An 18,039-nucleotide genomic window follows, 5' to 3' on the forward strand; every position below is an offset into this window, starting at 1 on the left:
CCTCCATCCACCTTACAATGTCACTGACAGAGATGTTTATGGTCCTCATCCCAGTTTACAATGTCACTGACAGAGATATTTATGGTCCTCCATCCACCTTTCAATGTCACTGAAAGAGATGTTTATGGTCTCCCAACCACCTTTCAATTTCACTGACAGAGATTGTTATGGTCCTCCACCCACCTTACAATGTCACTGACAGAGATGTTCACATATAAATTTAATGGACCTCTGCCCACCTTACAGTGTCACTAACAGAAATGTTCACTTACAATTTTCATGCTTCTCCTTCCTAGGTATAATGTCACTGACAGAGATGTTCACATAAATTTTTTATGGTCTTCTACCCACCTTACAATGTCACTGACAGAGGTGTTTACAAACATTTCTAATGGTCCTCCTCTCACCATACAATGTCACTGACACAGATGTTCACAAACATTTTTATGGACTTTTACCCACATTCAAATGTCACTGACAGAGATGTACACATACAAATTGTATGGTCCTCAAACCACCTTACAATGACACTGACAAATGTTATTGTCCTCCACCTACCTTTCAATATCATTGACAGAGATGTTTATGGTCCTCCAACCACCTTACAATGTCACAGACAGAGATGTTTATGGTCCTCCACCCGCCATACAATGTTACTAATGGAGATGTTTGTGGTCCTCCATCCACCTTTCAATGTCACTGAAAGAGATGTTTATGGTCCCCCAACCACCTTTCAATTTCACTGACAGAGATGTTTATGGTCCTCCAACCACCTTACAATGTCACTGACAGAGATGTTTATGGTCCTCATCTCACTTTACAATATCATTGACAGAGATGTTTATGGTCCTCCAACCACATTACAATGTCACAGACAGAGATGTTTATGGTCCTTCACCCACCATACAATGTCACTGATGGAGATGTTTGTGGTCCCCCAACCACCTAAAATGTCACTGACAGAGATGTTTATGATCCTCCATCCACCTTTCAATGTCACTGAAAGAGATATTTATGGTCCTCCAACCACCTTACAATGTCACTGACAGAGATATTTATGGTCCTCATCTCACTTTACAATGTCACTGACAGAGATGGTTATGGTCCTCCAACCACCTTACAATTTCACTGACAGAGATATTTATTGTCCTCCATCCACCTTTCAATGTCATTGATTGAGATGTTTATGGTCCTCCTCCCACATTACAATGTCACTGACAGAGATGTTTATGTCCTCCATCTATCTTACAATATCACTGACAGTAATGTTTCTGGTCCTCTATCCACCTAACAGTGTCACTGACAGAGTTTTTTCTGGTCCTCTATCCACCTTACAGTGTCACTTACAGTGTCACTGACAGTGATGTTCACTTACAATTTTCATGGTTATCCACCCACCTTACAATGTCACTGACAGAGATGTTTACATATAAATTTAATGGACCTCTGCCCACCTTACAGTGTCACTGACAGTGATGTTCACCTACAATTTTCATGGTTCTCCTCCCACCTTACAATGTAACTGATATCAAAATATTTATACTATATTTGCTAACATGTATTTTACATTGGAGATGTTAGGAAATTAAAAGATCATTTTTTTCTTTTCTTTTGTTTTTACAATTGTATAACTTGATATAGAAATGGTAAAATAAGTTTTATATCTAGCAAGGACTCTATTTTGGCAAAACAATGGTGTAGAAAAGTATCACATTTTCTGCTTTTCACTACAGAATATTGAAATTAGTTCATATTTTTAAACAAACAAGAGCTTAAACGATTTTCTAAAGTATATGAAATTTATAATTAGGGACTTTCATTTTAGAATATTTGAAATGAATATGATTTTTCAAACAACTATCTTGTAAACTCTTGTAATTTTCAGATCTATAAAAAAAATTGAGTAAAAAATAGGAAAAGTTCTTTCCATTTTGTAAAATGCTCAAGTAGACAATTAACATTTTTAGTTTTTGTAGCATTCGGCATCGTTATTGAGTTCTTCGCCATATGTGAAAATAATAAAAAAAAATATACGAAGCATAGAAAAATAGTTATATTCCCTAAAAGTTAAGAAAATTAGAGGAAATTTTAAATAAGCCAACATCAGGCATCATATGATTGGCAAAAGTAATTTTTGTCCTTAATGTCAAGGGAATTAAAATGATATAACTTTCAAAATACAATAAATATGAGAAAAATCCATCCTTATATAAGAGGCCCACGGGCCTTATAGATCACCTTTCCAACAATTTGATTGGGTTCATGTTTGAAACTTGAAATTCACAATTTTGAAAAAAAAGAACCCTTGCTCATCATAACTGTACACTTAGTTTGCTAACTTAACACCCAGAAGCAGAGCAGAGGATTATCAAAGAAATAATGCATTTTTACTATATAATCTAAAGAGCCCCTATCCCACAGGAACTCCTGACCCTGGGGCCACACATTTCACAATTTGGAGACGACGCACGCCGACGGAGGAAAACAGATAGCAATAGGTCACCTGAGTCACATAGGTGACCTAAAAAATATTCAAGCAGCCGTTATGACACGATGAACTAAATTTACAATGCTTAAATGAAACAACTCTTCTCTTTTCTAATTTTCAAAAGTAAATCATTATAACCAGTGCTTGCTGTATTCCTAAAATTCACTCAAATTCACTCTTGTACCCCGAAAAGGCGTGGCGCACCCCCTCTAAAGCGATATCAAATTTAGTTTTCACTGTCATGCCTTGATTTAATAAATGTAAACATGTGTCAAAATAAGGTTCACTAATTACTCATTCTCAGGAGCCTGCGGTGCTTTGCCCCAGGCTCTTCATTCACACTGTCCTTAATCCCTGGGGATTTCGGCAGTACCCAAACCCTTGGCCATTTAATCATTTCAGTTGCGCCCCCTAACGCAAAATGATGGATCGTAGAAAAGCGTAGATCCTCCAGTGATTTTGTTAAATTTACATCCACAATTTTTTCAAATTGATAGATATAGGAGAAAAAATAGGATGATGTTCTTGATAATATTATATTTTTCTCTGAGCCAAGAAAGACAAAGCGTAGATGAAAGTTTCTATATGTGCATTGTGATTTAAGTTCCTACTTCGTTCCATGCACTTTCCACATAACGTCGAAAGTTTAATATAGAAATATGTAGAAAGAAATAAACTTCAAAGAATCCATTCTTTAATTAAAATCTGATGGAAATGTTGACTTAGCCTGCGTGTTCAAATCCTGATCCCAAGGACAAAGAAGTGGCTACAACAGGAGTTAAAGTTTTTACATGATCATATGCAAAAAACATACAAATTTAATATGCCAAGGACAAGAAGATTGAAAATTATCAAAGCATTATAAGAAAACTTCTCCATGCATAACTTTTGGACCGGAACAATGTGGGATAATGTCACAAAATATGTCATAGGAAAAACTTATCTAAGAATCCTTTCATCAAGAGCAAGTAAAATTCTGGAACGTTTGAATATGACGAGCGCCGTGGCTCTTGAACCTCTTGTGTTAGCCTACAGTTAAAAAATGATTGAGCAGGGAGATAGCCGTTAGACTTTTAATCTTCCTGGTGAAGATAAAAAGTGTAATCTATGTAAACTTTGACATATTAAGGTGTCAAACACAAGATTATGTTGACATACCGTTATAGCCCAATACTATATCAGTTCAGCAGAGATAGTATGCTGAATTTCTTTTTTGAAAATCTTACTTTAAATGGAAAATACGCTCTGCAATAATGGTATGCTTTTTTCATATAGACTTAAGATTTAACTTGTGCACAATATTTTGAATGGTCTATATAACATATAGTCTGTCTGTCTTAATTCTTGTACGGCATTTGAACTTTTTGTCTTCGTGTCGTAACCTTCTTTTATCATTTGTAGACGATAAATGACGTGAAGTGTTCTACACTTAATGCACATTGACTTTTATATATAAATAGAAACTAGTAATATGTTTAACATATTTGCAGGCATGAAATATATTGGAAATTTCTTATGTTTTTCAGTTGTGTTGTAAAATCACAGAAGTTTGCTTTTACTTAATATTTTCTATGACATTGTTGGCTTCTGCTGTCCCTGGTAAGTAACAGTCTTTTACACCTCCCTTTCCCTTATGGTGGCACGGTCGTTATAAAACTGGGATCGAAGTTAAAAAGATATTTGTGGTGTGTTAAAACATGTCTTTCTCAAGAAAATTATCGTTTATTTCGATATGAACATAGAAAGACTATGTTGAGATAAAATGTTATTTAATGAATATTTATTATTGAAAGACCTCGAATTCATTCTGATTAAAATTACCCCCTTCGTTTTATTGTTTTTTATGAGGTACGGCATAACATACTGTGATATTAATAAATTTCGTGGGGGTTAATTTTCGTTGTTTTCGAGGGTTGAAGAGACCCACGAATTTATGTCCACCACGAAATGTAATTTTTCACATATAAAACTACTCAACAATTCTCCCCCCACGAAATCAAATATTTTTTCCTCAATCCACGAAAATTTGACCCCCAAAAAATATGTGATTTTACAGTATTAAATAAAACGTAAATTATTTTTAACGACCATTACTTTGTATTGCAGTAATCCTTTTGTATATTCTATTCATACCAGAATTTATCCTGTAAACACAAGTAATATAATCCTTATAAATATAAGTAATATAATCCTTATAGATATAAGTAACATAAAACTTATAAATATAAGTAATATAATCCTTATGAACATAAGTAATATAATCCTTATAAGTATTATGATCATTATATAAATATATAATGACCCTTATATTAGTAATATAATCCTTATAGATATAAGTAATATAATCCTTATAAATATAATATAACCCTTGTAAACATAAGCAATATTATCCTTATAAACATAAGTAATATTATCCTAATAAATATAAGTAATATAATCCTTAGAAATATAATTTAATCCTTATAGATATAAGTAATATAATCCTTAGAAATATAATTTAATCCTTATAGATATAAGTAATATAATCCTTAGAAATATAATATAATCCTTAGAAATATAATAAATGTATTATCATTATAAACATAAGTAATATAATCCTTATAAATGTAAGTAATATAAGTGACATAAACCTTATAAATATAAGTTATATAATCAGTATTTATATAAGTAATATAATCCTTATAAATATGAGTAATATAATCCTTATAAATATAAGTTATATAATCCTTATAAATATAAGTAATATAATCCTTATAAATATAATCCTTATAAATATAAGTAATATTATCCTTATCAATGTAAGTAATATAATCCTTATAAATATAAGTAATATAATCCTTATAAATATAAGTAATATAATCTTTATAAATATAATATAATCCTTATAAATATAAGAAATATAATCCTTATAAACATAAGTAATATAATCCTTATTTTTAGATTGTGGAGAAAATATTCCTTGCAATAGGAATCCTTACAAGGCTGGTGGTTCCCCTTTTCTGGTGGATAAGGAAACCATTGGTGTTCCGATTGTCCATTCGTTTTCATGTAATCCAAAAGATGGCTTCTACAGGATCAAGGTTACTTGTATGACCGAGGACTACCAAGTAGACGGACCCACAGAATCCGCCTGTAAAAATAATCATTGGGTTCCAGAATTACCACATAAATGTGTTCGTAAGTCATCTCTTACGTTCTACATAAAATCTACCAGTAATAAAAAAAAGTCAGTATTTCCGTTCCTTTGAAATACTAGTACCCCTCAGTCTTGTTTATTCAAATACTCCAAGTTCTTTTGTACATGTTTTCATATTATTTCATTCGTTGATATTATTGCAACATATATACCTCAAAATAGAACAACAGCAACCGTACTGCTATACATATCTCACACTGGTTTAAAATTTTCTACTAAAAATGACAGGAAATGGAGCAATAATGAAATTTACTTTTTCAGCGATAAAAGTGGCAGCGAAAAAGGATCAGAAGTGGGTGTATATCGGCGGTGGTCTGGGTGGTGGGGCGTTGGCCATTATTCTATTGGTCGTAACCATCTCTATCGTCTGTTACAGGGCCAAACTCAGGTTTGAGAACGCATCCTTACTTTCATATGTCTAGAATTTAAAAAAATGCTTTCTTTAGTTGTTGATATTGGTCATAACCTTTGTGATATAAAAGACACAACTGTTAAATAAATCTACAGTTGACAAGAAATGTATGTTGTTTTTTAACTGTAACATGTTCGTGCACACACAATACACTAGTATATCAGTGACATCATTTACGATTTAATGATTATATTTTTTGTACAATATCTTTGTGGTTGATTTTTGGTTATTTGTACATTATTTTTATTGTTTATTTTTATTATTTGTACATTATCTTACGTAGATCAGAGAAAGAAGGAGAAGAGATTTTAAAGATGAAGAAATTTGGGTCACACACACTTGGACCCAACGCAGAACGATTCTACAATAATAGTTACCTACACGCAGTTGACACCAAGTAAATAAATATTTATATATCAGAAATGCATCAGAAAGATGAATTGAAAAATATTTTGTAGTTAATCTTGTTTATCCCACTTTTGATATTTCTAGTCTTCACAAAGTTTGGACAATCAAAAGAACCCGCAAAAAGTTTTTCTATGCAGATACTTTGGGGAAACTATTGGCAAAGGGTGAGGAATTTATTATCTCTACTAGAAGGTTGTAACTGTTGCTCTCTAACATCAGATTTATCTTTAAATTATTTACTTCATCCTTTGTATTCTGGCTTTTATTCAGCTGGTACGGAATTCGGATGCCAAGGTAATGTTCGATTGGTACTGGAGGAAGATGGAACACAGGTGGAAACGGATGAAATTCTGAGAGCATGCGCGGGGAGAGTCATGTTGATACTTGGAGGAAATGAAGTTTGGCAACCAGAGATTAAACTCTATGATAATGAGGCTTACAGGCAAATAAAAAACAACTACTGTATTAGAAAAACGTAAAAAGAAAAAAAAAGAAAAGTATTTATATAGAGATATTATTGTTCTCTAAAATATTCTTTAAGTTTGACATCTTATTTGGCAGATTGACATTCGATGTGTGCTCCTTTGATCGAAAAGACAGAAAACTAGTCCTTGCTGACAGTATAAAGGATCTTAAATATCAAGGTAGTTATCACTGCAAAGAGAGAAAATCAATCAATCAATATGGAGATGTAAATATCATTTGTTTGCAAAAATATGGAATAAATGTTCAAAAATAGTTGATGTACATTAAGGACGGAACAAATTAATCAAGCGAGTAACCTGAATTTTTAGGATCCACCAGCTTCGGTTACTCTGTGACTTCTGTGTGTTTGGAGGAAGATGGTACAATGATTGATGATGACAGGACGCTGTGTTCGTGCTCCATGAAAACACTTATGCTTCTTGGCGTAGAGCATGCGTGGATGGGATCTCCCAGTGGTTTGGTTACTTTACCATTATATAAAGATATGTCCATTACAGATCCAAATACGGAGAGCTACAGTGATGAGTCTCAAGTGTACGTTAACCACATTAGCTTATTTCATATTCAATTAATAAGACTTGCATATATATAATTTATGTATTTAGGTTTAATGAAATTCATCCCCCAAAAAACTCCAACCACAAACACTTGATACATGTATTATAAACACTTAAATCTTCTTACGTACAAAAACGATATACATTGGAAGTGTTGATTTTAAGGGTGAATGTACTATTAAATTTGATTAAATGACTGTTATCAAGGCGTTTTTTAAAATTGTTTCTATCACTCTTGAACAAAAATTTGTTATCAAAATAGGGGGGTGTACAAAGTGTGGACAGAGGACCGAAAAATAAAGAAAGTTGTTTTTGCAGAAAATATTATTGACCTACATCTCAAAGGTAAGCATAACAGTTTCAACGTTTTCTGTCCCATTTTAAAAGATGCACTACTTACTGAATACTATTATACTAATTAAATAGCTTCGAAAGCCCTTGGACTCCGGACACCCGTGGTCGTAACTTTAGAAAACAATGAGACATTTGAAATCGCAGATGATGACATCCTCAAAGAAAATACTGGAAAAATACTGATAGTCAGGGAGAAAATCGCAGAAACTAGTTTTAACCAGGTTAATGGTAAGTTGGTATGATGAATAAATGAAAGTTGTTTTTTTTTTGATAATTTTTCTTACATAATGTTAGTAAATATAATGAATGCACTGAATATTACATGTGTTTATAGATCACTTATATGACGATCCTGTAGGACAGAACAAATATAATCCACAACAATCCTGGCCAGGGCACCAATTGAACTCTGTGAATTACAATTATGATGCTTTCAGCAGTCAATTGTATGGAGCACGGAATTCTGTACACGAAAACTCCGGGTTTCAACAGATTCCTAGATCTGTTAATCAATTTCAAAACCAAAGATTCAATTCTGTCTCCTCGTTTCGTGCATAGCTATATGTTTGAAAGAAGTGTTTGTGTCATGTCAGGTTTTTGCAACGCTCTCTCTTTCTCTCTCTCTCTCTCTCTCTATATATATATATATATCGGCCATCTAGGCAAGTCAAAAAACTTGCTTTCGATGCCGATGGAATTCTCGCGGCGCTGTCCTACACTACACGGTCACTGAGAATGGAAGTGAGATACAGTTACTAGTATTTGGACATTAGTTTTATTAGAGGATCGTTACCGATACACATTGTAATGAATTAATTTTAATTTATAAAGCACATTTTATAACAACTCTTAAACTAACATAACTGCCCTAAGTGAAGATACATGTATGCATGTATTGATATAGAAAGCACAAAGAAATTCACTTTTATAAGGATACTCACTTCCACCCCAGCAGTACAAGAAGTGAGTTGTTGTAAACAATATTGGTCAGTTGTTAATTGCTGTTCAATGTTAATTACCCAGTCTGACTTGTGTTTCTCTAATGATTTTAATTAAATGATCGTTGAGTAATGTGAGCTGATTATAATATGTACCTAACCTCTACTGTCCTTTGCTGTTATCTATCAATCAAATTATATTTTTAAACAAACATTGTATATTGAGCGATAGTATAAACGTAGTTTTGATAACGGTGCATAACTTGCGTGACATCTCTCCTGATTTTTTTAAAATGGATATGATACTTGATCAGGCATTTTTCATGAGTTTCTTCTTTTTTTCTTTTTTACTTTCTTTTTTAATTTTCATAAATTTTTTTACTGTCAAAATTGAAATAAAATATATGTTAGTAGCGTTCTGATCAAATAAAAATAATACCGGTATTACTACATCTACATGTAACATCTGTATAGTCTTGTTTATTAATATGTTTACAATGATGGAATATGTTCAGAATTTTTTGACACGATTAACCGACTAGTCGGTCGGAACGTCTTGCGGTTAACCGATTGGCAATTCTGCATTCGATTGCCATCCCTAATATAAACAATATCTTAGCAGATCAGCATATACCAGGGTAATAAATATTTTTCATTATGTTATCTAATATGAATTTAATATGTATGACATTAAATGCTAATATTATTTTCACATAATTATACTTTGTATTTTTAATTTTATGATTCTCTAATGAACACAAAAAATTTAGAGATACAAAAATCGTTGTCAAAACTCATTAAGACAATTTTCAAAACTGTCTATCTTGAATCCTCTATAACTGATTATATGTATACCTTTTTGTTTCTTTTTCTTGTTAATATACTTGTCTCTTTTTCACCATTGACTGTTATTTGTCTTTGTATATATTTGTATATATATACCTCTTGTACCAGGGATCTGGTTTTGTAGAATAAAGAATTGAAATTGTTGTGATAATTATTGCTCTTTCTATTCACTGAGCCATTTTTTTCTTATCGTGGCTAACCATAACAAGATACCCATGGGCTACCTCGCTCACCTGAGCACATTGGCTAGGAAGATGCAGAAATGAGTTCAGTATTGAACGGTAGAACTTGAATAAACACTACCTGCTTCCATATTAATATTACTAATCATGGCTTTGCTGTTTTTAAACAGAATTTTAAAGATTTGTTTCCCTATGTATATCTATAAAACTCTTTTCACACTAGAATGCTATGTCATCAAACTGGTTAAGCAACAGTGGCAGGCAGAGATCTACAAATATTGGCATTTAAAATTTTCAAACCACCCATCCTTGCCATGATGAATGAAGGTTCAGACAAATTTTAATTCAGACGTGCCTACCCTTTTTATTGCGAAGGTGTAATTTCAATACTCATTTTGGTGGAGTTTCAGAGGTAAAGGCGTAATCCGTTATGTTTCCTTAGTTTGATGTTTTGTAATGATACTATATTGTCTAAATAAGGGTGTTGCTAAACGCGGAACGGAAAAATTTGATGTCAAGTTCTTCATTTTGCACAGGTATTCAGACATAGGAAACAATATTCTTTATCTAATGCATGCAGTTCATATTTAATAAAAAGTTATCTTAACAATGTGATTTATTTATGATTCCCCCAAAACACGTGGCATAAACATGCATCAATAAAATGCACAATAATTAGACTCCCAACTATCTATCAGAATGTCTCATTTATCACTCATCCAAATCTGGAATTAAAAACTGGCTTATTCGTCAGACGAAATCATCATTATTAATTATAAAAGGGACAATGTTGTTTTGAAACAGGCGGAGAGAAAGAGAAAGACAGAGTATATATATACATTTGTGTTAGAGGCAATGATCACTGTCTTTAAGGACAATTTTAAAAAAAAGTTTATCACAGCTACAGAACTGTTGATGCAATCCACATGGACCTGAAACGGGGATCTAAGAAAGATAGCATAGATGTATATGACCAAATTGCGCAAACTCATTACATAGAATAAACGTAAAGATGGATGGGAAATTGACATATTTTCGAGAAAATTTAGAGTTGTTATTTACATTTTAGTATTGGGGGGGGGGGGGGGGGAGGGGGGCAGAAATGTACGCCATCCCTGCTTAAGGTGCATGGGTGCATATGCATTAAAAATTACGGAATTTTTATTTTTCGCTCATACAGCTCACAAGGATATCGAAAACCTGCCGTTCATATTGATCAGACTGATCTTCAATAAAGTTTTCCCACTTATATATACAAATATTTTATTGGCACAAACACAATTACAGTAATTGGTAAAGGCCCATACAGAACATATATACAGAGCATAATAATACAGTAGAACACAAGAATACAAACAATTGGTGTAGCAAATAATGTAGTGTACTCATCAGATACTAAATAATTCACAACAATGTAGTTACTCATTTATAGCTAAAACGTTTTTTCTAATATCAGATATTTGACATAACCAGAAGTCTCTGATGAGACTGTAGCTCTACTGGTCTGTACGTATAACAAAGGTAAAGTATCACTTGGATTTGAAACTTTGCAACATGTAGCAATAATTAGAATTATGTATCTTAATGTAATCTACTTCTGTGCCAAGTTATATTGAAATCAAACGAAATCTGTTGGAGGAGTAGCGTTTTAAAGGAATTTCACAGAATTTTCTATTTTTAGTAACCACGGCAACACCGTGCATTGAAATCAAAAATCGATGCACTAAATTATGTATCTTAGTGTAGTCTACTTGTGTGCCAAGTTATACTGAAATCAGATCAAAACTGTAAGAGGAGTAGCGTTTTAAAGGAATTTCACAGAATTTTCTATTTTTAGTAACCACGGCAACACCGATCATTGAAATCAAAAACCAATGCACTAAATTATGTATCTTAGTGTAGTCTACTTGTGTGCCAAGTTAAATTGAAATTAGACCAAAACTGTAGGAGGAGGAGTAGCGTTTTAAAAGAATTTCACAGAAATTTCTATTTTTACTAACCACGGCAACACTGTTCATCGAAATCAAAACCAATGCACTAAATTATGTATCTAAGTGTAGTCTACTTCTATGCCAAGTTATACTGAAATCAGACCAAAACTGTAGGAGGAGTAGCGTTTTAAAGGAATTTCATAGAAATTTCTATTTTTAGTAACCACGGCAACACCGTTCATTGAAATCAAAAATCGATGCACTAAATTATGCATCTTAGTGTAGTCTTCTTGTGTGCCAAGTTATATTAAAATCAGATGAAAACTGTAGGAGTATCATTTTAAAGGAATTTCACAGAAATTTCTATTTTTAGTAACCATGGCAACATCGTTCATCAAAATCAAAATCCGATGCACTAAATTATGTATTTTAGTGTAGTCTACTTGTGTGCCAAGTTATATTGAAATCAGACCAAAACTGTAGGAGGAGTAGCGTTTTGAAAAATTGTTTACAGACAGATGGACAGACAGACAGACGGACGGACGACGGACACCTTACTATCGCATAAGCTCTTCTGGTCTCTGACCAGTAGAGCTAAAAATGAAGATAATATTTTAAGAACCCTTTTACACCTGGTTTTCATCAATGATTTTAACAAATTGTCATTATTATGGATTGTTTGGTTGAAATTAGGGAAAGTAGATAATTTTGTTTTGAATATTTTTCTCTGTGCTTCATATTTCGGACAGAGCAAAATGAAATGTTTTTCATCCTCAATATCAAGGTTTTGACAAACTTTACACAACCTATCATTTTTATTAATTTCAACATATCTAGCTTTTTCAATTTCTAAATTATGTGCACTTAGCCTAATTTTTGCTAAAAATGATCTATCATGCAGTGACTCTAGTTTGTCAACATAATGTGCACGTTTATTATTAAAACAGAAGTTTCGATAGAATGATAGTTTTGAGGAGTTCATAATACATGCATTTTGTTCTTGTAATATTTGATCATGAATACGTTGCTTAACAATGCCAAGCACTGGTTTCAATGACATATTAAAATTTGTTAAATAAGAAAATCCTAAGTTATTAAGACAAGTCCTTAAACACATAGACCATGTGTTATTTTCTTTAGTTTTGTTATTTCCTATGTAACATGTGTCATCAGGTTTTCACAAGGGATATATAGGTTTTCCTTTTACTCTGTCTGAGTTAATGACTGGAATGATTATTAAGACAGCTCTATCTGTGGGTATATCATATAAGACTTAAATTTTCTCTCATCTAGATATGGGGACTGGGTAAGGTACTACTTGCACCATGTTTCTCCCCAAGGTTCCCATTGATAGATTAGAACCAGCTAGATAGATAAGAACAGTGTTGTATAGGCGCCAACAACCAAGAACAATGTGGTATAGGAGCCAATAACCAAGAACATTGTGGTATAGGAGTCAACAGCCAAGAACAGTGTGGTACAGGAGCCAATAACCAAGAACATTGTGGTATAGGAGCCAACAGCCAAGAACAGTGACATATAGGAGTCAACAACCAAAAACAGTGTGGTACAGGAGCCAACAACCAAGAACAGTGTGGTACAGGAGCCAACAACCAAAAAAAGTGTGGTATAGGAGCAACAACCAAGAACAGTCACGTATAGGAGTCAACAACCAAAAACAGTGTGGTACAGGAGCCAAAAACCAAGAACATTGTGGTATAGGAGCAACAACCAAGAACAGTCACGTATAGGAGTCAACAACCAAAAACAGTGTGGTACAGGAGCCAAAAACCAAGAACTGTGGAATAGGAGTCAACAACCAAGAACAGTGTGGTATATGAGCCAACAACCAAGAACAGTGTGGTATAGGAACCAACAACCAAGAACATTGTGGTATAGGAGCTGACAACCAAGAACAGTGTGGTTTAGGAGTCAACAACCAAGAACAGTGTGGTACAGGAGCCAACAACCAAGAACAGTGACGTATAGGAGCCAACAACCAAGAACAGTGTGGTATAGGAGCCAACAATCAATTACAAAGTGGTATAAGAGCTAACAACAAAGAACAGTGTGGTCTAGGAGTCAACAACCAAAAAACAGTGACATATAGGAGCCAACAACCAAGAACAGTGTGGTATAGGAGCCAACAATCAATTACAAAGTGGTATAAGAGCTAACAACCAAGAACAGTGTGGTACAGGAGCCAATAACCAAGAACAGTGACGTATAAGAGCCAACGACCAAGAACAGTGTGGTATAGGAGTCAACAATCAATTACAAAGTGGTATAAGAGCTAACAACCAAGAACAGTGTGGTACAGGAGCCAGTAACCAAGAACAGTGTGGTGTAGGAGTCAACAACCAAGAACAGTGACGTATAGGAGTCAACAACCAAAAACAGTGTGGTACAGGAGCCAACAACCAAGAACAGTGTGGTATAGGAGCCAACAACCAAAAACAGTGTGGTATAGGAGTCAACAACCAAGAACAGTGACGTATAGGAGTCAAGAACCAAGAACAGTGTGGTACAGGAGCCAACAACCAACCAGAAGTCTCTGATGAGACTGTAGCTCTACTGGTCTGTACATATACATGTAACAAAGAAAAAGTAGCACTTGGATTTGAAACTTTCCAACATGCAGCAATAAATAGATTTATGTATCTTAATATAGTCTACTTGTGTGCCAAGTTAAATTGAAATCAGATCAAAACTGTAGGAGGAGTAGCGTTTTAAAAGAAATTCACAGAAATTTCTAGTTTTAGTAACCATGGCAACATCGTTCATCCAAATCAAAAACTGATGCTCTGAATTATGTATCTTAGTGTAGTCTACTTGTGTGATAAGTTATATTGAAATCAGATCAAAACTGTAGGAGGAGTAGCGTTTTAAAGGAATTTCACAGAAATTTCTATTTTTAGTAACCATGGCAACACTGCTCATCCAAATCAAATACCGATGCACTAGATTATGTATCTTAGTGTAGTCTACTTGTATGCCAAATCATATTGAAATCAGATCAAAATTGTGGAAGGAGTAGCATTTTAAATGAATTTCACAGAAATTTCTATTTTTAGTAACCATGGCAACATCGTTCATGGAAGTCAAAAACTGATGCACTAAATTATGTATCTTAGTGGAGTCTACTTATGTGCCAAGTTGTACTGAAATCAGACCAAAACTGTAGGAGGAGTAGCGTTTTAAAGGAATTTCACAGAAATTTCTATTTTTAATAACCATGGCAACACTGCTCATCCAAATCAAAAACCGATGCACTAGATTATGTATCTTAGTGTAGTCTACTTGTGTGCCAAGTTATATTGAAATCAGACCAAAACTGTAGGAGGAGTAGCGTTTTAAAGGAATTTCACAGAAATTTCTAATTTTAGTAACCATGGCAACACCGTTCATCCAAATCAAAAACCGATGCACTAAATTATGTATCTTAGTGTAGTCTACTTGTGCGCCAAGTTATATTGAAATCAGACCAAAACTGTAGGAGGAGTAGCATTTTGAAAAATTGTTTACAGACAGACGGACAGACAGACAGACAGACAGACAGACGGACGGACGCCGGACACCTTACTATCGCATAAGCTCTTCTGGTCTCTGACCAGTAGAGCTAAAAACAGTGTGGTATAGGAGCCAACAACCAAGAACAGTGACCTATAGGAGCCAACAACCAAGAACAGTGTGGTATAGGAGCCAACAATCAATAACAAAGTGGTATAAGAGCTAACAACCAAGAACAGTGTGGTACAGGAGCCAATAACCAAGAACAGTGTGGTACAGGAACCAACAACCAAGAACAGTGTGGTATAGGAGTCAACAAACAAGAATAGTGTGTTATAGGAACCAGCAACCAAGAACAGTGTGGTATAGGAGTCAACAACCAAGAACAGTGTGGTTTAGGAGTCAACAACCAAGAACAGTGTGGTTTAGGAGCCAACAGCCAAGAACAGGGTGGTATAGGAGCCAACAGCCAAGAACAGTGACATATATGAGTGGTACTATCAGCAATAAAGTACAGTATGGACTTACACCAATGTTCAACATGTGGACATTGTTCCACTTATTTGTGTAACTGACATGATGGAAAACTCCTCGTGCAAAGTCAAAGACCACCAAATTTCAGCATATTCTAAGACACAATCAAGTTTTAAAACTTTTGAGACAAAAAAATAGTGCAGAAGGAATGGCCAAAAAAGGAGAAATCTAGCAAACAAAAAATAATCAGAACCAGTAAGGTATAAAAACAAGAAGAAATGAATCCTACGTATTGAGAATTAGTGAAGCTGAGACAAGATCATATTTCAATGCATCCAAATATTGTTCTAGAAGTTTGAAACACAAGTACTGATAAAAAATAGAACTAAAAAAAGTCTTGAGTATACAAGTGCTTAAACCTGGTCACTCATCCAGAAAATGTAGGTCAGATCCAGCATCTGAAGTATGTCTTGTAGTGTAAATCCCTAGAAGCTTTGGTAACCATAGGGCTTATAAAAACTAGAGAATTGACTTGCTCCAAAACCTTTAACCTAGTCATTATCTGGAAAATGAAGGTCAGATCCAACATCCAAAACAAGTCAGCTAGTGCATATCCCTAGATGCATAACCCATGCATGTTTGGTCCAGGTAGAGCCTATAGTTACTTGAGAATGGACCTGCTCCAGAAAGTTTAGCCTAGTCACTCATCCAGAATATATAGTCATATCTAGTCTCTGAAGCTTGTCTAGTAGAGTGCATCCTTAGCATGCATCATCATTCATGCAAGGTTGATCCAGATTGAGTCTATAATTCCTTTTGTCATTAAATGGACTTGCCTCAGAAACCTTAACCTGGTCACTCGTCAGGAAAATATAGGTCAGGTCCAGCCTCTGAAGCATGTCTGGTAGAGTACATCCTTAAATGCATCATCCAAGCAAGTTTGGTCCTGTTAGGCCTTACAGTTACTTAAGAGTGGACTAGCTCCAAAAACTTTAACCTGATCACTCTTCTGGAATATGTTGGTCAGATCTAGCATCTGAAAAATGTCTGGTAGTATATCATCCAAACAAGTTTGGATCAGGTACGACTTGAAGTTACTTTGGAATGGACTTGTTCCTAAAACTATTTAGATAAACTCATCTCAACTTTGCCGTGGTTACTGAGCTAATGATCTATCAAGATTTTTAATATAAGTTCTATATCAAAATATTTGTCAAGAATTAACATTTCATTGTACATATCACATAAAACTTCAATTAAGAGATGAATTTAATTTTTGAGAATTCATGAGGACATGAACTACAACGCTTCACGCCTGCATATTTCAAGAAGAGTGTTAGCGCTTCATGATAAATATGCAGGCGTGAAGCGTTGTAGTTCATGTATCTCATGAATTCTCAAAAATTAAATTCATCTCTTATATTTACATTATTTTTCTGATGACTTGCCACATATTTTTGTCATTCAACGATCATTTTTGAAAAAAAAAAGTTTGCACTATTTTTTGACTTCAATCACATCACAATGGAAATATTCTTACTCATCCCACGGTAGTTCATGAGAACATGAACTTTTTCTAATTTGCAAAGAATCTTAAGGAAAAATATTTGGAAATGTAAATATGATATAAATTAGAGGTGCATTATAGTAACAGAATATGTGAACAATTAAAGGACATTTCTATATCAGATTCTGGAAAACTAACTTTTTATACTAATATAATAAATAAATGAATATAAATTACAGAACTCCCTACAATTACCACTGAAGAAATCTGAAAGAACAATCCTTACAAAACTAAGAATTATTGCTCATACACTACATATAGAAATGGGGAGATACTCAAGGCCACCTATTCCTAGAGAAAAACGTGTATGTCATTCTTGTAAACTTTTTATTGAAAATGAAAAACATTTCAGACTTTACTGTCCTAGTTATGATCAGTGTAGATTACAATATTGCGATATATTTAATGCTCAATGTTACAAGAAGGAAAAACCTATTACTGACATTATCAACCCTCCAAGTAATAAAATTGCTAGAAGAGTATGTAACTCTCTGAAAAAGTACTCTGATATTAGAAAAGAAACTTCAACATAACTGATATGCTTATTGAGATGATTTTATGCATGTTAATTGTTTGTTGTATTCATGACTATATGCCAATGTATGATGGTATTGTCAATAAATAAATAGAAATACATCATCCAGTACCTGAATCACAAGGGCTCATCAGTGTAGCTTTGTGGGAGCTACA

General features: G+C 33.9%; 1 protein-coding gene across 1 annotated transcript; it reads left to right on the forward strand.

The window, feature by feature from the left end:
• Nucleotides 1-779: 779 nt before the first annotated feature.
• LOC133183997 (uncharacterized) lies at nt 780-15,790 on the forward strand. Its single transcript, XM_061318871.1, has 16 exons — nt 780-1,038; nt 5,429-5,665; nt 5,946-6,072; nt 6,380-6,468; nt 6,555-6,668; nt 6,775-6,946; nt 7,066-7,148; nt 7,299-7,524; nt 7,810-7,892; nt 7,974-8,129; nt 8,236-8,405; nt 13,092-13,104; nt 13,192-13,330; nt 13,521-13,691; nt 14,149-14,348; nt 15,648-15,790. The coding sequence occupies exons 1-16, from the start codon at nt 780-782 to the stop codon at nt 15,788-15,790; spliced, it is 2,382 nt and encodes a 793-aa protein (XP_061174855.1).
• Nucleotides 15,791-18,039: the final 2,249 nt, after the last annotated feature.

Source organism: Saccostrea echinata, unplaced genomic scaffold (genome assembly GCF_033153115.1).
Source record: "Saccostrea echinata isolate AGI-Se365-2 ecotype Australia unplaced genomic scaffold, CSIRO_AGI_Sech_v1 ptg000009l, whole genome shotgun sequence".
Classification (NCBI taxonomy): domain Eukaryota; kingdom Metazoa; phylum Mollusca; class Bivalvia; order Ostreida; family Ostreidae; genus Saccostrea; species Saccostrea echinata.